Here is a 25,971-nt window from a genome sequence, read left to right as displayed (position 1 = left end):
CCTGAGGAGTTGTGAGGATAAAATGAGATTCTGTATTCCAAAGCATTTTTGCAGCTCTAAAATGGTGCTGTCTTCTACAGGGTACATTCTACATTTAAAGATAAATTACATGAAGTTAGTCACATTTTTCTCATATCCTGTGAACTTTCTCATGGTTGCTATTCCTGTCTTATCCAAATTAATGTTTTACTAGATATTAACACCACATACAACAGCATTTTTATTAGTGTAATATAAAAGCTCATTTTTTAAAGTTGGCAACACCCCTACTTCTAATTAGCTCCAGCTCACAATAATTTTGGAATCTTTTCTCAGACTTTATCTCACTTACACTAGAAGGTTGACTGCAGAAGTGAAGTAGTTCTAATATTCCAGTTACCATGTTTATTTAGTTCACAAGTTATATGCAGTTTCTCCTTTTTCACTTTAATCTTAGTGATAGTTGTGGGTCTGGGGGTGGATTTTGGTTTTGTTTAGTTTTGTTTTTAATTTCAGTTCTGGCCAGGAATGATGGATGAACTCTCCGAGTTGAGAGAATTCTATGATCCAGATACAGTGGAGCTGATGAACTGGATTAAGTAAGAGGATTTTTTTTTTTTAACTTTTAAATTTAAAGTGCCTTTGAAGAGTCACTGTAGACCTCATTTGGTTTTTGGTTTTTTGGTTTTTTACTGAATCTAATTATGAAGATACATTCATTCTCAAGTTTTTCTTTAAAACTCTATATTTGCAAATAATTTCTTTCCATTCAAAAAATATTCTCTAACCACAATCCCGTGAAGAAGGGAAAGTACCAATATGGAAAGGGAAACAGAATCAGAGGATGCATTTCAAACCAGTGACAGCAATGGAAATAAAGTTTTATATTCTCTGCCAATTTTATCTTTGTCATTTCTTTCATTTTAATACCATTCAGATTTTCTATTAATACTGACACATAAAATATTCTTTCCTTGTTAATCACTTAAAAATTAGACTGTAAAGTACAGTTAATTACAGTCATACTAGCTCAGTGCAGATTTCATTTTAACTAATCATATTGCCCAAGATTAGGTCTAGAGAAAATTTTAAATTCAAAAGCTAGACCTTTTCCTTGCTTGAACATCATAATGCGTTCATGTTATATTGGTTTTTATTTTTGCCTGCACGGTTGCTTGGCCTCAGCATTCAGCATCAGAATGAGACTTGTGTTTTTCAAAGTTTTGTTAATGAAACCTGCCTCCCACCAGCAAAAATAAACTTTTTTACCCAGAGCAGCATTCCTGTGCCCTGTAATATTGTATTTCCCTATTTTACAACCAAAAAGCAGCAGTGTAATTATTCACACTTAAACAGGTGTCGCAAATCTTACGTGACATATTCTGAAAGCATTGGCTGTATTGTCTCCATCACTTAGAATTTTAGTAGCCATATTGGCACTTGCTGGTGACTAATGTTTACTAACCAGTACAGTTGAGCACTGCTTGTGTATTAAGAGATGGTAAATGTTTGATAGCTTAGGTCTCTTGAGTACAATACATGGATTTTATAGAGATTTGTATCTAAAATACATATGTGGCTTTGGTCCCAATGTTGGACTGGGTTGACGATGCAATAAGTTTTCATATATTTTCAGTGCTGAGAGCACGAAGTAGTGCTTTGTCTTTATTTATTTAACTTTAAATCATGGCAGACAATTATAGAGTAAGTAATTCCTTCAGTATTTATTGTGTAAGGGAAAAGAGGGTTATTCGTATAAAGAAAAGCTAATTACTTTTGCATTAGCTATAGTCAACTGGAAATTTATGATATGTGCATCTGAAGGTGAGGCTGATATTTTCTGTTTTTCAAATTGCACCATTGATAGGAATGGTGTAGGGTACCCAGTCTGGTAGAAATCCTGAAGGTGGCAGATCTTCTGGATCTACTTGGATTGGCATTTTAAAACATCTCACCTCTACTCCCCAGCCTTTTAGGAATTAATTGTAGTGTCATTAAAATTTTATCCTAGCAGAGTTGTCTTTGGCTGTGTCAAACAGGGTATACTTTTTGTAACGCCTTTATTTTCATGCTTTTGCTCACAGAAAATTATTTAAAATAACATTTCTGGTTCTGAAAAATTATGGATGAGAGCTTATTCCATGTGTAAAGAAGATAATCTTTTACTCTGCATTTGGGGAAGTGGTCTTTGTTCTTACATTCTCCTTTTAGTAACAGTTCTTCTCCCTGTATGTAGACTTACTCTTTTCACTTTTTAAAAATTCTCAGCAACTGAAGGATTTGTATTGTTCCAAAAAATTGGTTCTATTGTGATCTAATCTTGCCTGTTTTCCCTTCAAAATCTTCAAATCTAAATTATTGTTTTTGCAAAATAGCTGCTAGGCATGTTTGTGAAATAAGCTTAAGTGATGATGAATGTATGCCAAAATAGGGTCTGTTTAGACACGAAGTGTATTTGTTTAAAGCAACATTTAAATCAGCTCTGGTCTGTAGACTTCAATTCCAAACACAAGTGCATGCATTTATTATTCTTTTAACCTGCCCTGATTTCTTCTGTTTTTAAAACATAAAATATGACCTTCTGCTTTCACTCCACTACCTTGACTAGTCACACAGTGTTTGTGATATTAGTAGGTCTGAGCTGTGCTAGAGAAAAGGCTGTGGGCTGAGGATACATGGAGTGTATCTGAAAATCTGTTTGAAATTGTCTAAGGGCAGCAGCCAGACCTCTGGTCCCCACCCAGCACTGTTAGTGAGGGACACCTCCTCCCCATCCTGTCTGCTTCTGTTCTCAGATAACCAAAGTGATACACTCATATCTGTCCTTTGTCAGGACGGTCGTGACAGCATCTATTGGGGTGGGAGCGCAGCTTCCCTTACAGGATGGCTGCCTGCCCTCCGGGATGAGTGAGAACAAGGAACAGTGACCTGCAGAAACTCGAGGGGACACAAATGACCCTCCACTTTGGCACAGGGCAACTCTTGCGTAAAGTGTTGAGAAGAAGCTACCGCCATCTCCCAGTCTGCCTCGTGTACTTGATGCTGGGGCTCCATGCTTGATGCTTCGGGATTAAATTCTCTTTAATCAGCAAGGATCTTTTGTTGCAGTCAGGCCCCCAGAGTCTTCCCTATGAGAAGTAGGGCGACATCTGCATGCCTTCCACAACCCTGGCCGGTGTGTTCACCGGGCTGGTTACCTGCCTTCCACGTTATACTGAGGTGCTGCACGCCCTGTTTTCCAGCAGATTTAAATGCACGTGTTCACATTAACCCCTTTTTACTGATGATGTTTCCTGAATACGAAGATTAAAAACCTGGTTTTTTGTTGTTTTCTTACTTTCTGGTATCTCTTTCAGGAAAACCCAGTTAGTACTTTTATAGGTTTTATGTGTGATTAGAAAGCACGTTTACTTCATCAAGGCCAAGTGCCACAGCAATTGATAGTTCATACCTCGTTCCTTAGAGTGTTTCATTTTTGGCTCCTGAAACATTTCTTTGACATTGTGCAATTAAGATAGACTGTAGATTTGACTGTTTTGAAGTGTGACATTTTACCTACTTGGCTTTAGGAGATTTTCACTAGAAATAGTTTCTTTCCAGTGACGAAGCCTGCATGTGCAATATTTTCTCAATGGGCCTGAGAAAATGGACCAAACTTCCTTCACATTTAATCAAAGCAGAGAGAATTACTGTATATTTTAAACATGATGTTGGTTAAGTTCAGACCTTAAATGCCTCTAAGCCTCTTTTATACTTAATGAATCATTTTGTGGCATTTGCATAATTCTATAAATTTTTGAAGTGTAGATAAAACAAATGTTCACACATTATATTATAATGCTTAGTTTCCCCATTAGTTCAACAGTAATTAACTTGTTGAAGCTTAGAGCTTCAAGAATAAATGAGATTATTTGTTCAAAATGCCATCAGGTCTTCCTGGAATGACATTTAAATTATATAATGTAAATCCATTTGACCTGTGAGTCCTTGTCATTATTTAGTGACATTTCTTACAGAATAAATTGTTTGCAGGTTGGGCAGCCTGCTATGGAGCTTGGCAGAGAACTATAAAAACAAATTATTCTTTCATTTTATACATCATTTGTTCAAACATTGGTAAAAATTGCTTTGTTTTTCTGTAATAGAGAAGTGTCATTCAGTGGTTAAAAGCACATTAGCTACTTTAGACACAGACCACAGACTGTGTCAGCAAAAGTACCTGTGAAGGAAGAATACCCACCATTACATCTGTCATACTGCATATTTAAGTCAAAGACAGAGAATCCCTTCTCCCTCTGCCTACTGAGTTTACCACAGAAAATGTAAAATACTGTGAATCTAGGTTTTTAAAGTCTAGAAAATGTGATTTTTTTTTCATTTTGTTTCACTTTGCTTGTTTTACTTTTTGCATTTGCTTTACGGCTAAACTTAAATATTTAAGAGAGCAGTTAAATATCCCAGATTTACCATAGGGCTAGCATGTAAAACCAAATCAGACAATCAAGTGAATAAACACCATCTCTAGTATGCTTGGAAGTCAGTCGTTGTCAAAGAAATATTATTATCTAATCCATGAGGGTACTTGTATTTTGCTATTTAAAATAAAACCAAGGACCTTTAGTGAAAGACTGTTAAAAATTCAGAGGACTGCAGCACCAGCAGTTGAGACGGATTGCGTTTCTTTTAAACTTCCTGACTTCACTAATGAGGCCAAACATTAAAACGTGTCACAATCGAATGAGCTTTGTTCCATTTTTCCCTCAACTCCTCTAAGTAGTCATGTGACATGACTTGCTCACCTGGTGATGGCTGCTGTTGCCTTGGGGACCGTACCCACTGGGGCGGCAGGGAGCAGCAAGTGCTCTGAGAGCCTGCAGAGGAGAGAGGCCGTATTTACTGTGTCTGATGTGTTCCGTTTCCAGCACAGCTGCAGGCCCACAGAAAGCAGTCGTCAGTATGTGGTGGACTAACTATGGGCTTGTTTTGAAGTGTTTGCCTGTAATGAGAGCTGGGTCTATTAGCCAGTAAGCTTCTTGAAGACAGGGTATCACCAGCCCTGCACATAGTAGGCCCTCAGTAATAACTTTTGGCTGAATAAAGAATAACCTTATAACTCCCCAGCAAGCAGTTTAGGAATTTTGACATTTTAAACCTTTGTGAACTGTATAACTCATCAAAGTATTGTGATGATAGCCCAGGAAGGGGCGGGTGAAACCTTTGTCATTAGCCATGAATAGATAACAGGCCAGTCATCTATCTCTGCCACAACTAGAAACAGCTCTGTGCATCTCCCTGATGCTGAATCCTGTTATATATTCAAAATGATGATGCTGAGACAGCCTAAAGATTTGAATGGATACTATCAGCTCAGCTGCTGGATTTGTCGTTTGTGAAGAGAGACAGGTTTGGCACTCTTAGGCAGTAAGACTGTACAGACCAGGATGGTTCTCTCTCTGTTAGCTCTCACCTCTACCTCATGTTTTGCTAGACATGGAGACCAGACTCATCTTCTCCCTGCATTCTAAATCTCTTTGGTTCAGAGGACCCAAAGGCAGCCACTTTGTGGCATTAATTGTATAATTTATTGCAGTAGAATGGTTTGTGCCAGTTAAGAGTATACAGAAGGAAAGAAGACTGCTTTGGGAAAGTGGTGACATTTTCTTTAATTTTATTTGTCCATATTTATTGTCTTTAGCAATTACGGTACACTATAAATGAGGGCAGCATGGTATATATGGCACAGACTAAGGGTTTAGTAAGTATTCATTGAATAAAATGGAATTTTTATATAAACCTTTCACTAAGGAACTCAGCGCACCTCTTTTCATTTAAACCCTCCTATTTCCCTGACCACATGGGACACATGTCAAGAACTCCTTATAAATTGCTGGTTCAGGGGGACAGAGCAGACATCTATTTATGCCTGTGTTCCTGGGTCTGGTTGTCAGAATGATGGCATCCTATGAAGCACAGCCAAGTTCACATAAAAGTTTTTCTCTTGTAATCCATTCTGGGGTCTGACAGGAATAAGGGAGGGTGCAGATTGTGTCATTCCCTATGTGCTCCTTGTAATTCTATCCACTTTTTTCCATCACTTAAGAAAGCTTATTGGAACTCCAGTGAACAAGAGTGTCATTGTTAGAAGATCTTGCATTTTCCAAAAGTAAATTACTTGTAACTGTTTCAGCTTGAGCTGTAGGATGCCTTGCTTGTAGACATCCAGAGGCCTTTGTTGGGTGGCATTCGTGCTGTAGTCTTAGCATTAAAATGGAGTAAGTAGAACATCCTCATGGAATATGTGAATATGATGAGGCTTCTCTTAGAAACTTGAACACGAGAGCAAGTTTCATGCCCTGATGTCCAGATACATTGAGGAGAACGGCCTGCTGTGGCTTTTTCTGCAAAGTATGTTGAGCTTTAATGATTTCAATTAGACTCGTTCTCAAAAAAACTATGTCCATCATTTTAACTCACCCTAGCAGCCATACACTCCTTGTTCTTAAAACAAGAAGGGTGAATATATCTTGCAATATTCCTACTGGGCCTGCATCAGAAATTCTGCATTGAGGAGAGTCCATGGAACAGCCGTTATGTTCTTCACAATAAAATGACACCTTGTTGATTTGCAGGTGGCTCCCAGGTTTTAAAAAAAATGGAAGGGAATTAAATGAACTACTAAGATTCTTTTTTTCCGGGGGAAAAGGGAAAATGCTTTCACAGAAATCAGGAAGTCTTTCCTTGGTCCTCCATCACTGTCCCTCGCATCCCATGGGGAGGCAGAGAATCACAGCTTGGTGATAATTGGAAAGTGAGATCTTAATATCAGAATACCCTGTGTTCCTTAAGATGTATGTAGTCTTTCATAATCAGGACTAAAGGAAAGGAATACATAAAATACTTCTGCTTCCGCATCAGAAATATTGTACATCTTCATACTGAGTATGATAAGATAATAAGACATCTGCTAGTTCAGAATCTTCTTTCCGTGTTCTTTTGTTTTTACTAATTCTTTTTTTCTAAAAAGTAATTTATAGTAATATCTGTGATCTTTTTTTCTTGTTTTAACCAAAAACCCTTGGAATTGACTCATGGCAGCTGCAGTTTCTGGCTTTATAATTTGTTTTACTCTAGGCAGCCTTTTTAGTTAAGTTTAATACAAAAAGCCCTGGCAGTCTTCTAAGGCCTCGTGTTAGAATCTGCCTCTTTGCAACAAGAGCAGGAGAGGGTTGTGGGTTTTAGCCTAGAAGACTCAGGAGATACCCACATCCTAAGACAATTCATTATAAGAGTAAACCCATCAAAACAGTAAATCAGAAGCTTCCCAATCATTGTCAAAAACAGATATGAAAAATTTCATTAAACAGTTTGAGTGCAGATCAGAATCTCGAGCAGCCTCCTGTGTTTTTCCCGACTCATAGCCCTTCCTGACATAGCTGGGTGATCCTGAGTGTGTGATATTATCTTCGTGGAAGCCTTAGCAGTGAGGTTAATTTAGACTCTAAAATCTTTTTTTTTTTTTTAACATCTTTATTGGAGTATAATTGCTTTACAATGGTGTGTTAGTTTCTGCTTTATAACAAAGTGAATCAGCTATACATATACATATATCCCCATATCTCCTCCCTCTTGCATCTCCCTCCCACCCTCCCTATCCCACCCCTCTAGGTGGGGTCACAAAGCACCGAGATGATCTCCCTGTGCTATGCGGATGCTTCCCACTAGCTATCTATTTACATTTGGTAGTGTATATATGTCCATGCCACTCTCTCACTTCGTCCCAGCTTACCCTTCCCCCTCCCCACATCCTCAAGTCCGTTCTCTGGTAGGTCTGCGTCTCTGTTCCTGTCTTGCCCCTAGGTTCTTCATGACCTTTTTCTTTTAGCTCTAACACTCCAAGGAAGGCTGTGTTTGCTGGAAGCATGCAGTTACTGGCCGGCGTCAAGCTGTGCACGGGAAGGACCTTAACCAACCACCCGCACTACGAGGACAGCAGCCTGAGAGAGCGAACCAAAGCGGTGAGCGCCTCTCCCGACTCTTTGTGGGGCAGCAGCGGGCTGGCCCGTGTCTGGTAAAGCCGGGGCTCCTGCTGCCTGCGGGTTATGAGGGGAAGGCAGAGCTGAAGTGCCCGTCAGGACTTGGCGTCTCCAGACTCTAGACCTTGGCCTGCCCCGTCTGTTAAAGGCATGCTGTTTCGGCCTCTGTTCCTCTCGGGTAGAGGAGTAAACTGAGGAGGAGAACACCTTGAGATGTACAGGGCAGAGTGTTAGAGGACAGAGTCCTCAGAGCTTTGAACTGCAGAGAGAAGGAAAGGGGGAGCGGCATACTGGTCACATTTTTTTAATGGGCTGTTTCTTGTGTGTGTGTGTGTGAGAGAGAGAGAGAGAGAGAATAGTCAACACAGCCACACAGTTAAAAAAGCTCAGAGCATGCAAAAGAGAACATAGTGAAAAGTCTCCATCCCACCCCTGTCTTCCAGCTACTGGTTCCCCTCCCAGGAGGCAAATAACATTACCAGTAATTTTATGTATATACAAGTGTGTGTGTGTGGAGATATACATGAATTCATATTCTTTTCCCCCCTTTTTACAAAAGAACTAATTACATCTTGCTTTTTTTGGCACTTCATGTATTTTGGAGATCACTCCATGTCAGCATATCGACAGCTTCCTTGCCATTTTTAAAGCTGCATATAATATTTTGTTAACGTGGATGTGGCAAATTTTATTTGACCGTTTAGGTTGTTTCCCTGTCTTCTGCAATTATACAGCAATTTCCCAAATGAGACGCCTGTGTAAGCATCGCTCTGCACAGGCACAAAGTGTCTGTCCACACATGAGGTTCTTAGAAGTGAAGTTGCTGGGTCACAGGGTGTGGGCATTTGTAATCGAGGTAGAGTTACCAAGTCTGTATGAATTATGCCAGTTTACACTCCAGTCAGTGCTACAGCAGTGTACCTGTCTTAGTCCTCGCCAGCAGTGGTTTCAAACTTTTTAATGTTTTATATCAGTCACTTCTTAATCTTGGTGGCTGAAAATTTGTTGAAAAGTCTTGTTTGGGGGGTGAGATTTAACTAGCCTAAAAGTAAATGATTTTTACTAAATACTCCATTTTTAAGAGAATCGTCTTAACATAGATTTCCTGCTAAAATGGGAATTTTTCAACTAGCCCAAGTGTTCCAGATGGCCCTGAGTTAGCTAGAGGAAGAGGGGAGGGTACCTGGATCACCAGACCCCAGAGTTCAGCTAGGAGGTGGCCACCACTTTGACTCGAGAGGGATGCAGATAGAGACACGTCAGAGGCACAGGGAGTCCTGTGTTCCGTCCTCTCCAAGATCCAGTCCCTGCCTAGGTGCTGAGTTTTATGCCCTAAAAACTGATAATCTTGAAGGTCCTAGTGCCCTTCTTCAGTCATGACCTTCAGATCCTTGGAATGCCTTAATCTGAGGCTGGTGCTGGACTGCAGGCAGGATGACCTCGCAGTGTTAGCCGTAGAAGCAGATAACCCCCCACCATTTCAGCATAGCCGTTCAGACCTGCTGACCTGAACCCAGGTTCAGGCTCTCAGAACCCAGTCTCTTAAGTCAGAGACATATCATTAGAAATCAGTGGGCGACAAAGGAAGCAGCACCTCTCTTCATTACCCCTCCCCCGACACACACACACCATTCTACCTTTCCCAGCGCCAAGTCCCAGGATATAGGCCACTCACCATCTGCGTGTATTCACTTAAGGTGTGTGAAGCTGGTGGTGACTGGGAAGGCGTGCCTCCTGTTGAACTGCCACTGGGCGCTGCAAGTTGCTGTTCCTCCAGGAAGGACGAGAGAGAGAGAGAAAGTGTAGGGTCTCCTGGTCAAGCTGAGTGCAGCAGGACAGCAGTAGAGCAAGGGTGCTGCCCCTGTCTGGAGCCAGGGACCCTATGGGGGTCCTGTTCCCCAACAGCCACTCTCAGAAGCTGGGTCTCCTTACAAGTATCTGTGCCTCCAGACTGTACCACCACCCCTAATGGACCCTTTTAGTCTAAAGGTCCCCTTTTTAAAGGCAGAGACTGTGTCTTATTTACTCAATCGCATTATTTACCTTGGTGAAGCATTCTTAGAATTGGCATCTACTGATGAATATATTCGTAACTCAGTACATCCTAAATCCAGATCTCTTTGGCGTCTAAATCCAAATGTATTCAGCATGACGCACTCTCCCCCATCCCAACAACTTTTTTTTTTTTTTTTGGGAATTTCTCACACACACTCCAGGACTACAGGTGACTGAGCGACCTGCACAGGAAGAGGCGGGGGAGCTGGGTGTCTGCGATTAGGCTCAGCCCCTGTGGGAGGTTGCAGCAATAGATAGTCCTTGACGAACTTCCCAGCAGTTAAGTGATATTTTGCCCTATTCCATTTTTATCTTGTTTTGAAGGTCTATCAGATATATGCAAAGAGGGCCCCAGAGGAAGTGCACGCCCTGCTAAGGTCCTTTGGCACCGACTACGTGATCCTGGAAGACAGCATCTGCTATGAGCGCAGGCACCGCCGGGGCTGCCGGCTGCGGGACCTGCTGGACATCGCCAATGGACACGTAAGCGTGCCATCCGCCACGTGCGGGGCGTCCCCTGGGGAGGAGAGGGTCCAGTGTGAGTCCTAAGGAGTGTAACTACCTTTATACCTTGTAGAATTGCACAATGGATCAAGCATTCACCTCCGTTGCGTTCTGCAGAACCCCTACCTTGGCACGTTAGTGACTTGCCCCGGGGGCTGGAGGGGCGGGAGAGATGGGAGGGGAGCTCTTGTCCCCACTGTCACACCAAACAGAGCAACTCTGTCTTCAGCTGGTCTGTGCCATGAGGCTCTGCATAGAATTTATTTTTTAAGGTTTTGCTACTAAAGTGAAAAAGAAAACCTCAACCTTTTAAACCGCTACTCCAAAGCATCATTTTGGCTTATACGAGTGGCCATGACGGCGGTGCACCAACCCACCACCCACCTCCCAGCCTGTGTGGTAGAATCTCACTCCTCTCCCTGCTCTCTTGTTGGGTGTCCCTTTTCGTCCACTGGCACACTTCCACAAAGATGGCTTTCTGTGGCCAAGCTTACACTCCTGAGCACGAAAACAAGCTACTTCTCTTTTCTTCCTTCTGAGGAAAATGTTTTCGGAGCTATGCCAGGTCTCAGATAGAGAAAACAGAAGATTTTCATCCTTTAGAGGTGGTGTGTGCTCTAATTATTGGTATAAAAGCTGATAGATATTTCTAAAATGAGTGGGGGAAAAAAGTGATAAACCTAGCCTACATCTGAAAAAAATAAATAAATAAAACCTTGACTGTACAGAATTTGAGATTCAGAACACTTAAGATCTACTGTCTTAGCAAATTTCAAGTGCAGAGTACAGTATTATTAACCCTAGTCACCATGCTGTACATTAGGTCACCAGAGACTTACTCATTTCATAACGGCAAGTTTATACCCTTTGACCAACATGAATGTATTGATTAATTTGATTGTAGTAATCATTTCACCATGTATATGTATATCAAATATCAGATTGTATACCTTAAATATATACAATTTTATATGTCAATTATGCTTCAATAAAGCTGAGGCAAAAAAAGAATATGAGATTTGATTTTTGCTCAAGGAAAATAACTGTCCATAACTATCTTGAATTCAGAGGAGGTACAGACCAAATACATGCATTTAAATTTTGCTTTGTGTGTAACTTTTTCTAACTAGGCCATCTAATGAGTTGCAGAACTTTCTCTGGTCATAGTAATTCTTCTCTGTATTTCATTTTTTGAGAGGGAATGGTGTAGTATGTTCCTCAGGACAAGGAGATCCAAGTTCTGCTTCTAGCTTTGCCATTAAAGGTGAACATTGTTTGACACCGAACTCTGCTCTTCAGCCTAGGGTCACACTTCCAAAGGGGAAAGGAATGGACCAGATGATCTCCAAGCAGCCATTGACATTCGTTCAGTTTAAGTTCACTAGCATGTCATTCTTAAAGAAACCCAATCCCTATTCCTACTTCTGTTTGTCTTTTGTAAATACGATTTTTTTCCAAGTTGTATTGGTTTTGTTTTGGCTTTAGATGATGGATGGCCCAGGAGAGAATGATCCAGATTTGAAACTTGCAGGCCACCCTCGCTTTTGCGAAGAGATAAAAAGAAACCTGCCCCCCTACACAGCATACTTCACTAGAGTGTTTCAGAACAAAACATTCCACGTTTACAAGTTATCCAGAAACAAGTAACAGAGCTTTCTATTTAATCTCTATTTTTGATATGTGAAACTCCATCATAATGAAACTCAATAGATAACGTTTCAAATGTAATTAGGTAACCGGTACCTTAAAGCTGTGATATGATTAAGTCTACAAATGTTTACACAAGCGTTACCATCTTTGAAAGTATCTTATATATGCTTCAGTCTTTGTCTTGTTTCATTATTGTTCTTTAGCCTAAATGTTTTCAACTTTCTAAAAGTGATCTAGAATTTTGTTGTTGGGGAGAACAGTTAAGCGTTCCATAGGTAGCCTGAACAGCTGCATATCATGTTGGAAATCTAGAGCCTGTTTCAAGATTTGAAATACTTCTAATTTTTAATTGACTTACAACAGCTATAGTTGAATCAAATTGAGGGGATACATAATTAAATTATTTAATATTTTTTCACTAGTGAAGACCAACTGGTGGCTTTTTAAAAAGCTCTCTATTGTCCTGTTTCACCTAAAAATTTTATAATGTTTTTCATTTGTCGTGCTTTTAATATTTTTTTAAAAATCATGTTAGGTCTTCATATGTATCTAAAATTTTTTGTTGTGCTCCATCTGAAATGTAATGTGTAGCACTTCAGGAGTATGTGTCAGTGTGTGTATGTGTGTACACGCGCATGTGCATGAATGTTTTAATGCTGGACACAGAAAAGTGTTACAAGTTCCGTATTATAAGTCCTTAAGGCAGCAGAAATGTTATGTAGCTGAGTAGAATTTGTTACTGTATAGTGTTACTATTTTAAAACCTGTTGATACTATTTAATCTATCCTGCAAGTAAGAAAATTCTTCTTCATTTCTTACTCATTCAAATTTACTGGGTTTGCAAAATTTTGTAAACTCTTTGTTTTTAGCCTTTGTATTTTTTACAGCCTAGAACCTTGCAAAGTCTTACTATTTTTAAAATGTTGTATCTTAACTAACTCACTACTATGATATTTTTGGCAGAGAGCATTTTCATACCAAGTTTGATTTGTGGTCTCCAATCTTACTGTGAGGGCCCTTAATAGGTTGTTCTTTTTCTTACTCAAAGGTAACCAAGTGCCTCTAAGTCATGCTTATTTGTAAACAACGAAGAGGATTATGTGTACCTTGTACCTGCTCAAAAAATTTTTGATAATTGCTTTTGTAATTAATTTCTAATGATAGGGACATGTAAAAGTTACTGATAAAAGCATATTGTGTATTTAATTAAATCAAGATGGCTAATGAAATTAACTTTCACCTCTCATGCCAGTTGGAAATGATTTAAATATTTCTCCTTGCAATTGTGTTGAAGTAAATCACCGTAGACATGAAGATGGATATATCACATGTTCAAATGATTTTCTATTCAGCTACTACTTATTAAGCAGTATTCAAAAAGAAATTTTACACTATCATGTTGGGTTCAAGGAAGGATACTTGGCTTTTATCAAAACTTATTTAAATAAAAAATTGACAGTAGCTGGGTTGTTAAATTATGCAACTGAAACTCCTGAATTATATCTTTCTTGTATCCCTTAATAAGGTTGGAGACCACTGCAGTTTAGGATAATACAATAATAAAACATTTTAATCAGTACTAAAACTTTAATTAAGCCAGTAATGATGCATGCCTATTGCAGCTGACAGCATGGGTCAGTCCATCCTTCAGTGAGTGCCTTACTCTAATTGAAACCAAGCACATGTAAGGTACAACGTGTTAGACTATCTAGCTACGTTTTTAAAACCCTCTGTTACCGTCTCAGAAATATTTCAGTTTATTTTAAATATTCCTGTATTATTAATCTATGCATTTGGGTATTTGGAGTTTCAGTATACAAGAAACATGTACTTAAATTTTTATGCTTATCATCACCACATTGATCGCATACAGTAATCCTTTTTTCACAGTTTAGGTGCCATTTGTTGCCAAAACACTTAGTGTTCAGTCTTTAGTGAAAAATATAAAAGTGCCAAAAAATCTTGCAAGACAGAATCCATACATACACTCTTTCCAAAACACTGTGACCATGTATAGTTGACATTTTTATTTCCTGATGACCAAATCTCTTAATGAATCATGTTAAATATTTTTAGTGCTCCTCAGTATTCTCTTTTATGACCTTCTCATTGGAGTACACGGGAGGAAAGAGAGGAAAAGCGGCTGACCCTGGCTCTCTAAGCTCCCTGCCACACGATCTCAGTGGCTGTGCTAATGTTTGGTAATATCCTCAAATTACGGCTGTATTTTATGGGTAGAAAGACCACTTGATTTTGCTTCAGAGTTAGCATTCAAAAGAACCTCTAAGTACAGTAAGTGCTCTTAATTAACCTTTACTTACATGACTCACCGGGTCCCTTCACAGTCTCCATCCCTCTTGTAAGCTGACTTCGGCCCAGCACCACTGGGGGCTGCTCCCTGGCGTTCTCACGCCTCTGCTCTCTCCTTTGAGTTCTCTGCCTGCGCCAACCTTGTCTGCATGCTCTGCTTCCCGCTGTAAATACACGATTCAACATAAACCCAGGAAATTTTGCTCTAAAATGAAAGGGTTATTTCTGCAAAAATTAGCTTGAATGCTTTGGTAAGATTTGATAAAGGTTGCTGCTAATAAAAATTACTTTTAAATTAATTGTGGTTGGGAAAATTATAAAATATTGAGAGAACTTAAAATTCAAGAAAATTTCTGAGCTTAGATTGCTTCACAGATTTATTTTAGTACTCATTTCACCTTAAAAAAAACTAGACTGATCAGAAGGTATTAAAAAGTACCCAAATCATATTAGTGGTATGATTTATGCAAAAATAAAACTGTAATCATTGGACCCTTATGCAAAGGAAAGGCCTCGGCTTTACATCAAAAGATGAGCAAATGAATGTACAATTATACATTTGAAGTTATGATTGCCTACTTTAACCAACTTTACCTTCATTAAATGACCAACTACAGATACTGATCCCAGTGGCTAATCTACTTCTTCTAGAGTTGAAAGGTTCCAGTCACTTTATTACAGACTTAAAAAATAGGAATTCATTTCAGATATATTAGCCAGGAGTATAATTAGGTGTTATCTAGGCCATTTGTTGTCCACTTAAAGGTGATTTTCTTGACCTTTGTGAGATCAGTTAAATAAATGTGTGTGTGTGTGTGTTGGGTTGGTACTGGTGTTGGCAAGGACATATGTAGATATTTCATCTGGTCTGCATCTTTACAATTAACTAAAAAGGTTTATTCTGATTCCACATGAACCTTGTAACAATTTTAGCTCATCTTTGGCCAAAACTTACCTGAATTAACTAGAAATAGTCCATTTTTAAATTTTCATTTAAACATTGGAATTAATAGAAAGACAAAATGTTCTCAGATCATATATCTTGGCCAGTATGCTCCGAAATGCTTTATATATGACAACCTTTTGGCATAGAAGAGAGTGCTTGTCTGTTCATGGAAAAAAACTTTTAGAATGAGAGAGTGGCTTACTTTCTTGTGGCAATTGATTTTCTATACTTAGTATCGTATGGGTAAAATCTTACAAAGAGCTTTTATAATTTGTTGTACTGGATTGTATGAAGATTATGTACTAAATAAAGCTCTTTTAAGTTACACAAGATGAGTGTCTTTCATTTTTTTGAAGGTCAAAAACCAAGGAACTGGCTTGTTGAAGTGTATTAAATATGTGCTAAATAAAGTATAATTACTAAAAGATGGATGTGACAAGGTCTTAATTGTACTTGCTAATGTTGAAGGGGTTTCTTTTTTTCACAAAATTTGGTTTGATAGCTGCTTATTTGCTTTACTTGAACCTCAAGGTTATAGTTAAGAGTTCTAAAGAGAAGGCTGCTGTCAGCTGAATTTACCCTCAAAGAGATAAATGCTGTTGTTCTGACCTTTGGATTTGTTTCTACTTCTTGACTAAACTCTCAATCTTTAGTAACTCAGGAAAATGGGTGGTGGTTCACATTTTTGGTAAGATTGTATAGATAACAAATATGCTTGACTGTTAGGTTGTTCAAAGCAGATATTGAAATTCCAAGCAGAAATGGTCAGGGAGACGGAGATATACTTCCAAATAGAAGAAAACGGCAGTGGGATCTCAAATATTCGGTACTGACTCTTTATAAGTCAGTGTACTTACACTAAAGCTATTAAGTACAAAGCTATTAAGTACATGTTGCTAGAATGGTCTGGCAAATTAAGAATTTGAAAGTACAAGTACAATTCAGTGTACTTACACTAAAGCTATTAAGTACAAAGCTATTAAGTACATGTTGCTAGAATGGTCTGGCAAATTAAGAATTGCAAACAATATAGATAAGCGAGAGATTCGGGATGTGAATGAACTGAATGTGTAGTGATTTGACATGTGACGCAGGCACGTGGCAGATGAAATGCTAGTTCTCTGCCCCTCATCTCAAAACTTTTCAGTTATTTATTTATTTATTATTATTTTTTTTGCCACAACATGCAGCACATGGGATTTTAGTTCCCCAACCAGGGATCAAACCCATGTCCCCTGCCGTGGAAGCACAGAGTCTTAACCACTGGACCTCCAGGGAAGTCCCCCTTTTCAGTTAATTTGATATTTAGACATTTGCTTTGTAGGATTGTTCTTCGAAGTACAGATAACAGAACCATAGTGTAATGTGAAATCAATTTAGTGGGTCGCAACCAACATTTAGTGGTTGAGAGAGAGAGAGGAAAGAAGGAGGAGGGGGGAGAGAGAGGGAAAGGGAAGGGAGAGAGTGGACAGCCAATATGGTAAATATAAGTATTGTTTTGTGAAATATTTGTTTCAGTTATACATGTCATTATTTGTGCTCTGGGGTGCAATGTCAAATGTATTTCTTACTGTGAGTTTATAGTCAGTTTGAAAGCCATGCCCTAATAGCAGGGAGGATTCTGGGAAGATGGCAGTTTCAACTTGGCTCTGTCTTGTCCCCCAACTCTACTGTAGAAGAACTCTTTGAACAATGATGATATTAAAGAATTAAAAATTTTAGGTGTGATATAGACATTGTTATACATTGTTATTTTCTTAGGTCTTTATCTTTTAGAATATATACTGAAATATTTACAGGTGGAATTATATATGTATAGGGTTCATATCAAAGTAATTTTGTGAGGCATGTAGATGAAACAAGGTTGGCCATGAGTTGATATAGTATAAGCTAGTTTGGGATTTTTCATATAGAAAAAAAAATTAAAACTAACAAATCAGGAAACTAGGAAGATTAAAATTTAAAAGGTAAGAACTGAAATCAATTATCTAGGGAAATAGTAGAATAAACAACTCCTCCCCACCAAAAAATGCTGCATCTTTTAAAAAGATTAATGAAAAAAACACCTGGTAAACCTGATTAAGAAAAAGAGCAAAAGAAGACATAATCCACAGATAGGTTAAAAAGGAAAACTACAGCCTGGCCAATACAGAGTATTTTGCAGCAACTGACAGGACTACCATCTTTTTTTTTTTAATTTATTTATTTTTGGCTGTGTTGGGTCTTCGTTGCTGCGCGTGGGCTTTCTCTAGTGGCGGCGAGTGGGGGCTACTCTTTGTTGTGGTGCGCAGACTTCTCATTGCGGTGGCTACTCTTGTTGCAGAGCATGGGCTCCAGGCACGCGGGCTTCAGTAGTTGTGGCTTGTGGGCTCTAGAGCACAGGCTCAGTAGTTGTGGTGCACAGGCTTAGTTGCGCTGTGCATGTGAGATCTTCCCGGACCAGGGTTCGAACCTGTGTCCCCTGCATTGGCAGGCAGATTCTTTTTTTTTTTTCCTTAACATCTTTATTGGAGTATAATTGCTTTACAATAGTGTGTTAGTTTCTGCTTTATAACAAAGTGAATCAGCTATACATATACATATATCCCCATATCTCCTCCCTCTTGCATCTCCCTCCCACCCTCCCTATCCCACCCCTCTAAGTGGACACAAAGCACCGAGCTGATCTCCCTGTGCTATGCAGGGCAGGCGGATTCTTAACCACTGTGCCACCAGGGAAGTCCAGGACTACCATCTTTGAAAGAAGGGAAGCACACAAGGTGGGTCCCAGTCTCACCCTGGCTTTCTGCCCTTAAAGTCTTTCCCAAACCATGGCACAGGGAAAATGGAGCTCAAGCAGAGAATGACAGTCTTACTGAAAGAAAGAGATTGGAGTTCATGGATGCTCCGATGGCTGAGATTTGGTAGGAGTTGGAAGGGCAGGGTACCAGAGAGGAGGGGATTGCAAAAGAGAAAATCTGAGAAGTCCTTTTGGGTCCTTGGCCAATTCATAACCTGCACATGTATGGCTTAGCAGAGAACATCTAATAAGTAACAGAGCTGAACAGAGATTTCAGAGGTTATATAGTGCTGAGGAGACGTTGGAATTGGGGTCCAGCCAGCATGAAGAGGCCATGGTGAACCCCCCCAATAATTTGAGACCCAAGAAAAGCTATACCTTTTCCTAGGAGTAGAGGCTATTATGCTATCTGCCTGTCAAAAGCAAATATAAGTCTGCTATGAAGGATGATAACCTTATCCATGGCCTCAAATTATCTCTACAATTCCTTACATACAATGTCTAGCACTCAATCAAAAATAACTAGGAATAATAAAAAAGCAAGACTGAAACAGAAACTGAAATAGAAACAGAGCCACAGTCTAATTAGATATTGAAGTTTAAAGCATAGACTTTTAAAATAACTACTTATTATATTCAAGAAATTAAATGACAAGATGGAAAATTTAGGTGAACTGAAAACTGTAAAAAAGAACACAATGGAAATACTACAATTGAAAAATGTAATAAGTACTCAGTGAAGGGTTAAATAGCAAATTAGACACAGCTGAAGAGAGAATTGATCAACTAGATGATAGGCTAGAAGAAAATATTCAGGCTAAAACATAAAGGAGAAAAGGATGAACAACGAAAGAGCATGAGACATATATTAGAGCATTTCGCTTTATCCTGTAAGTGTAACTGAAGCCCCACAAAGAGAAGAAAGAGAATGGGGCTATATGACTTTGGACAAGCTATCTGTACTATTAGCTTCAGTTTCCTTTTTTGTAAATAGAGGTTTGATAATTACCTATATGGTCATTGACTGGATTAAATGACATGGCATTTAAAGCACTAGACCTAATACTTTGTACATGGTGAGTACAATAGGTGGAAGCTACAGGGTATCACCATCATCATCATCATCAAAATTAGACAATAAAGACATGTTAAAGAGCCCTTGGTAATTCTATGTGAGCTATTCTTATGTTGCTACAGAAAATATCTTTAAAAAACAAAACAAAATAAAACAAAAACCTTTAGGGACTCAGAAGGAGGTTAACAAGAACAGCTTGTAAGGAAACCAACTTCTTAGTAATTTCTGAGTTACATATTTACATCACAAAGAGAGGTGTGTTTGTGTCTGTTTCTGGGTGTGTATGTGTATAGAAGAGAGGAAAAAAGAGCCATAGAAAAAGACTGAGAAGCTGATGGCCTGCATGTTTTTGGAAGCAACATCATTATTGAAAAATGTCAAAGCCCTGCCAAAAAGCACATATTCATAAAGAAAGCAGAAGTGTCTGATTGTGTATGAATCTACTTAAGAGAGGGAGAGGAGTGAAGGAACGTGATTTCAGGATTAGCACAGTAATTAGAACAGCAGTGTGCTAATTAAGGCTCATAAATTTAATGAAACTATTAGCATTTTCTCTTGCAAGAAAAGGTGGATCCCCCTCCCCCCAGGAAATGACACCTGTGAAAAATTATCTCTTATCATTGCTATTAAGATTATTTACATAACTTGTGCTCATTCAGAATTCACTGCTGTTAATACTTTTTTTTTTTTTTTTTTACAATGCCTGATGTCATGCTAGATTCTCTCTCTGGCCAGGAAAGTGTTTGGGGATTGTTGATAATTAACGGTGTAGTACAAATGGACAAAACCATTGTTAGGGGACCTACTGTACAGCTATTTTGCTCTGTCTTTGTGGGCAGCGTTTTTGTTTAATAGAAAATCTGAATCTCAAGAGCTTGGTGGGTTATGAACATTATGAACACAACCTTCCCTATGCCATCATTCAGCTCAGTGATTCCTTCCGTGAGAACTTAGCACCTACTCTGTGACAGGGTGAGGCCTGAGGATAGGGAAGGTCCTATGATATAAACATGAATAAAAATATCCTGTTGTACTGAGTGAAAATGGTTATGATGATATGCTTCAGACAGAGCTATAAAAACTCCTCTAAGGGAAAACAAAGTTAGGAAGTTTCATGTTGAGAGTTAACAGAAAACCTAACTCTGGCTCAAACCATAAAAGGAATTTATTAGCACATTAGGCCTTTAAGTATGACTTAATCTAATGTCCCAGTGATTAAATGGACTCAATTAATATTTATTGATACCCATAGGCACTGGGAACACATTAGTATACAAGACAGACAAGGTCCATGGTTTCACTGAACTTATATTTTAGTGGAGGATACACACAATTGATAAGAAAAAATACAAGAAAATGCCAAATGTTTGAAGAGAATTAAAATAAGATGTTGTGATAGAATGTAATTAGGGGGTTACTTGGCTTTAAGTGCTCAGAAAGGCTTCTTTGAGGAGATGGCATTTAGGATTTGACTGACAAGAAGGAGGCAAGTAGGTGGGAGGAGCCTGGTGCAACTAAGGGTCAGAAATGAGAACATGGGGAAAGGAGAGAGTGGTAGAAGCATGCAGACATCAGACCACATATGCCACAGTAAAGAGGATGAATTTTACTCCAAATGTGGTAGAAAAACATTGGAAGATTGAGCAGAGTAGTGACATTATCTAATTTTTGTTTCAAAAAAAAGTAGCCATGATTGCTATATTCATTTTCTGTTGCTGCCATATCAAATTACCAAGATATGCTTAAAACATTACAGTTAATGTTTTCTCTCAGTTTTGTAGTCAGAAGTCTGCATGGCTCAGCTGTTTCCTCTGCTCAAAGTCTCACAAGGTTGAAATCGAGGTTCCCTTCTGAGGGTTCTAGGGATGAGTCCATTTCCAGCCTCATTCTGATTGTTGGCAGAATTCACTTCCATGCACGTGTAGAACTAAGGTTCTCATTCCTTTGCTGGCTCTCAGCTGGGGACCACCCTTAGCTCCTAGTGCTCTCTCTGTGGTCCTTGCTATAGCCCCCTACACCTCAGGACCAGCAACAAGGTGTCGGAGCCCCACGCTGCTGCATCACTTCTACCTCCTGTCTGCTGCATCTTTCTGATTTCAGCTGGGAAAGTTCTCCACTTTTAAGGGCTAGTAGCATTAGATTGGACCCACCAGAAAATATAGGATAATCTCCCTGTCTCAAGGTTTATAACCTTTCAACACATCTGCAAAGACCGTTTTGCCAAGTAACATGACATATTCACAGGTTCTGGAGATTAGGAAGTGGAAATTGGGGGCAGAGGGCATTATTCAGCCTACCACAGATGCCGTGTGGAAATTAGACTTGGCTGGGCAGAGGGTAAGATTGGAAGCAGGATGACCAGTATAAGGGTATTTCAGTAGTCCAATTAAAAGGTTATGGTTTGGGGAACAGAATGGTAGTGATGGAGAAGGAAGAGAAGTGGGGTTAATAGGAGTTGCTGGTGGATTATACACTGGGAATAAGGGTAAAGTCAAGGGTAACACCTAGATTTTTTTTTTTGACTTGGGTTAGCTGGGTATAGGATGGTAGTGCCTTTTCTTGAGATGGAAAAGATTGGCATGATAGTCATTATTGGTGTTCAACAAATATCTCTGGTTCTCCCCTCCCCCTGCCTCCCTTTCGGTTGGATGCAGTCCTATGACTAGTTCTGGCCAATGAAATGTGTCACTTCTGTGTCAGAGCATTTACCTGCCAGTGCAAAATCCTCAAGAACGCTCTCACAGTTGGTGGTTGCTTCTCCCGCAGCCTGGGTCCTGAGAAAGGAAGGTGTGGAACAAAGCTTCCTACCAGCTTGCGTTCAACATGTAGGGTAAGAAATAAACGTTTGTTCTTTTAAGTCACCTTGATTTAGGGTTGTTTGTTATTGCACCTCAGTCTCACCTATCCTGACCTGACATACTGGGGAAGGAACAGCCCTTCTGCAGGAGCAAGAATAAAGAGTTACGAATTGGCCATGTTAAGTTTGAGATGCTTAATCAATGCTGTGTCCAGGAAGTGGGCCTCTCTGTCCACTTTGCTGCTCTCCTTCAATTAGTATTAACATATTATCTCCATCCTCATAGACCTCTTCCTACTTCTAGACTAGCTGTCAGTTGCTCTCAAGATCTATATGCTGGCATGGTTCAGGTTCAGAGGGGAGAGAGTATACTTCTGAGATAGGTCAAAGGTCAAAGAATGGAATTTTTTTCTGGTTCATGTGTCCATCTTAGAACCAATCGCTGAGACCATGGGGATGGGTTATGTTGACAATTTAGGATAATCAGTTTCTCCCTCTGGAGTTGAATGTGAGACAAATTGCATGTAAATCACATGGCTAGGAAAACCAGAGTATTATTGGGAAGGAAGATGCTGAGAAAGCATGTTCAGTACAAGAGAAGAACACATTTTCAAGTTCCTATTGTAGGTCTGGCACAGTGCTTGCTAGGTACTTTGCTTGTATCATCTTATCGGTAATGCCATCCTTCATGGAACCCATTATAAGCACTATTAATCTCAGCTAAACTTGTCGCAGATATCATGTATGTAACTTTTTTCCACCCACAGATTTCTTTTGACATTTTTTTCCCATGGAAGCCATGAAAACAATAAGTAACATTTGTTTCCAGTGCCACAACTATGATAATTGGCCATGTAGAGAGATGTCTGAAAAACCTATGGTCTGCCCATCTGTAGCAGCTGTGTTACCTGCATTGCCACATCTGCTTCTCAGAGAGTTTGCCCCCTCAGCCTCTTTAACAGGCAGGAGACCACATCCATGGTCCCTCACCACAGCTGTCTTACCCTAAGTCGGTTACCTTCCCTAAGTGTAATTGGAAGTATGACTTCAGGACCCGACTCGGCCTCCACTGGCAATTTGAATTGTGAAATCATAGGGCAGCTTTGTGCACGCCAAAGCAGACAAAGCCAGCCTCCAGAAAGTGAAGCAGGCACAAAAAGTAGCCATAAGAGGCTGTGTGACCACCCCGTGAAGCAGGGGGAGAAATACTAGGTTGTGGATGACAAGTGCCTACTTGTCCCCCTGAGGCTGGCCTCAGGCATTGTTCTTGGGTTCCATGAAGTACCCCTGTTACCTTTCCAATAAGTTAGTTCTTTGACTTGAGCTAGTTTGCGTGTCTGTTTCTAATAACCGAATGACCCCGGATGAAGATACTCTCTGAAGGCAAAGAGTTCTCATGAGTCTGGCTTTCTTAAGGCAGACATCTCTTTCTGATGTTCTTTACTTTCATAAGACCATGTCCGTACAGTTAACACAGTACTTGTCATCCTGAATTATGTAAGTTTCTATGCTTCTCACTGTGCTGTGAATTTCCTGAGGGCAGGGACTAATTCCTTCTCATCTTCAAATTCCCAATGGACACTCAGACTGAGCATATTGTAAGGGTTTATTGCATTGGATTCTGCAGTTAAGATCAGGTTCATATGGCCAAACAATACTCAGTGAGCTATAGTCAGTCAGTTCCTCCCAGGGAGAGGAAGGGAATGAAATCATGGCACCTAGTAAGCTAACTTTCCCTTCCTGCTACCTATCGAAGAAACTGATTCACCTACATTCCAAAAGGAATGTATGAAAATGAAATCTCCACTCAAAACTAACCAGGCATTCAATAGTCCAAAAAAAAAAAAAATAAGGGACTTTCCTAGTGGCACAGTGGTTAAGAATCTGCCTGCCAGTGCAGGGGACACAGGTTCGAGCCCTGGTCCAGGAAGATCCCACATGCCGTGGAGCAACTAAGCCCGTGCGCCACAACTACTGAACCTGTGCTCTAGAGCCTGCGAGCCACAACTACTGAGCCCGCTCACCACAACTACTGAAGCCCACGCACCCTAGAGCCCTCAAGCCACAACTATTGAGCCCAAATTCTGCAACTACGGAAGCCCGGGTGCCTAGAGCCCATGCTCCACCACGAACAGTAGCCCCCGCTCTCCACAACTAGAGAAAGCCCGCGCACAGCAACGAAGACCCAACGCAGCCAAAAAGAAATAAAATTTTTTTTAAAAAATGGTGACAAAAAATATATATACATTAAAGGATATCTATTACATTATTATTGGATACAGTGCTCTAATATTTATTAGGCCAAATTTAATTTTGTTATTCAGATATTCAATATATATAATTACTTATTTCTTTGCTTCTTCTTGTCAGTTGTTGAGAAAGGTGTTAGAATCTCCCACTGTGGCTGTTGCGTTTGCCTATTTCTCTGTTTACTCCTGTTAATTTCCTTTATATGTCTAGCATTAAGATTTAGAATTGCTATGCCTCCCTGGTGGACGAGTTTCTTTAACATTATGTAATGCCCCACTTAATTTCTAAATGGTGCTTATTACCTTAGCTTAGTTTGTCTGATATTAGCAGAGTCACAGCAATTCTCTTTGCATGGTATACATATATATTTCCACCCTTCTTCTTGGAAACTTTCTGTATTCCTATGTTTATGATGTGTCTCTTATAAACTTATAGTTGGGTTTTTTCCTCCATTCTGAAAATGTTTTCCTTTCAATAGGAGTGTTTAGTCTGTTTAGATTTTAGTGTAATCACTGATAAATACGTTGAGAGACTGATACTAAACAAGTGATTTTGTGTTCTTCTCAGGGCATCACATCTGAAGACACATGATACCATTTTTCTTATTTCAATGATATTAATTTTGATCACTTAGTTAAAGGTGTTGTCCAGTTACCCATTGTATAGTTATTAATTATGAAATGATAAAGAGTAAGTGATGTGTGGGGAGATATTTTGAGACCAAAAACCCTGTTCATCAATTCCAACTCCTCCCACTAGATTTACAACCCATCCCTGATCTTATTATTTCAATGTTCACATTCTTCTACATTTGAACAGTTGAAATCCTTCAAGCTAGATCTTCTGTCTTTTTTACACGCTCTATTATTTATCTTAACCTTTCCTCTCTTTCCGGTACAATAAGACATTCAGTGCTCATTGTGTGTGATTCCTTCCTGAGCCCTATAACCAAACATTTCTCTAAGGGGCTCTGGTCCTTTTGATAGGAAATGGTAAATATTTAGAAACCAAACACTAGATGCTAGGTGTGCTCATTGTTATTGAGCGTTATGGCTTCTAGGCTTTTTCAGTGGACTATGTGAAGAAATATAGAATCACACACACACACACATACACATGCACATATATGCAAGCACAAGAAAATTTAAATACATATATGTGTGTGCATAAATATATACATACATGACTTTGTGCCAATACAGCCATTTCCAGTTCAACCCCACAGTGTTCTTCCTTGCTTTCCCTAAAGTTAAACAAAAACAAACAGAAAAATCAATATTTATGTCTCTCCTTTTGCAGTGAGAACCCCGGTTCCCAATATTATCAATCCAAAATCACATAAAATAGTTTCAGAATTGCTATGCCTGTAAGTCACTATGAAAATCAAACCAACTCAGAAAAGTTCAGTATTTATTTGCAGGTTTTTTTGTTTGGTTGGTTGGTTTTGTTTGGTTGTTTGTTTTTTAGACTAAGGGTATATAGTCAAAGTATTGCGTTCAAATGTTACTCGAATTAATCACTTCCCCCTTTATTGTGGGTGTTATTCTTATGAAACACAGTTGGATTCAGGGGTATATGTTTGCATCTAGTTT

The 25,971-nt window shown here is 39.4% G+C and overlaps 1 protein-coding gene and 1 long non-coding RNA gene across 14 annotated transcripts in view; one reads left to right on the top strand and one right to left on the bottom strand.

Moving 5' to 3' along the window:
* DPY19L3 (dpy-19 like C-mannosyltransferase 3) overlaps positions 1–15,808 on the top strand; it is a 79,108-nt gene extending 63,300 nt beyond the window's left edge. For all 6 annotated transcript variants that reach the window (XM_082438540.1, XM_082438541.1, XM_082438538.1 and 3 more), the window contains 4 exons: positions 496–578; positions 7,862–7,994; positions 10,392–10,550; positions 12,057–15,808. In XM_082438540.1, coding sequence (XP_082294666.1) covers positions 496–578; positions 7,862–7,994; positions 10,392–10,550; positions 12,057–12,218 — 537 coding nt within the window. In that variant the 3' untranslated portion in view covers positions 12,219–15,808. The remainder of the gene's footprint in view (positions 1–495; positions 579–7,861; positions 7,995–10,391; positions 10,551–12,056) is intronic.
* LOC309649054 overlaps positions 1–25,971 on the bottom strand; it is a 152,306-nt gene that overhangs the window by 47,463 nt on the left and 78,872 nt on the right. For 3 of the 8 annotated variants that reach the window (XR_014256925.1, XR_014256927.1, XR_014256928.1), the window contains exons 4-5: positions 14,544–25,622; positions 9,688–9,783 (exon numbers count right to left, since the gene is read on the bottom strand). This is a non-coding gene — a long non-coding RNA (uncharacterized lncRNA). Of the gene's footprint in view, positions 1–8,000; positions 8,272–9,687; positions 9,784–10,461; positions 10,585–14,543; positions 25,623–25,971 lie in introns of those variants that run through there. The other 5 variants (XR_014256926.1, XR_014256929.1, XR_014256930.1 and 2 more) reach the window with 4 other exon arrangements.

This window comes from Balaenoptera physalus (genome assembly GCF_965194825.1).
Source record: "Balaenoptera physalus genome assembly, chromosome: 19".
NCBI classification, from domain to species: domain Eukaryota; kingdom Metazoa; phylum Chordata; class Mammalia; order Artiodactyla; family Balaenopteridae; genus Balaenoptera; species Balaenoptera physalus.
The sequence above is the reverse complement of the archived record's forward strand: the minus strand, read 5'-3'. Positions and strand labels throughout refer to the sequence as shown.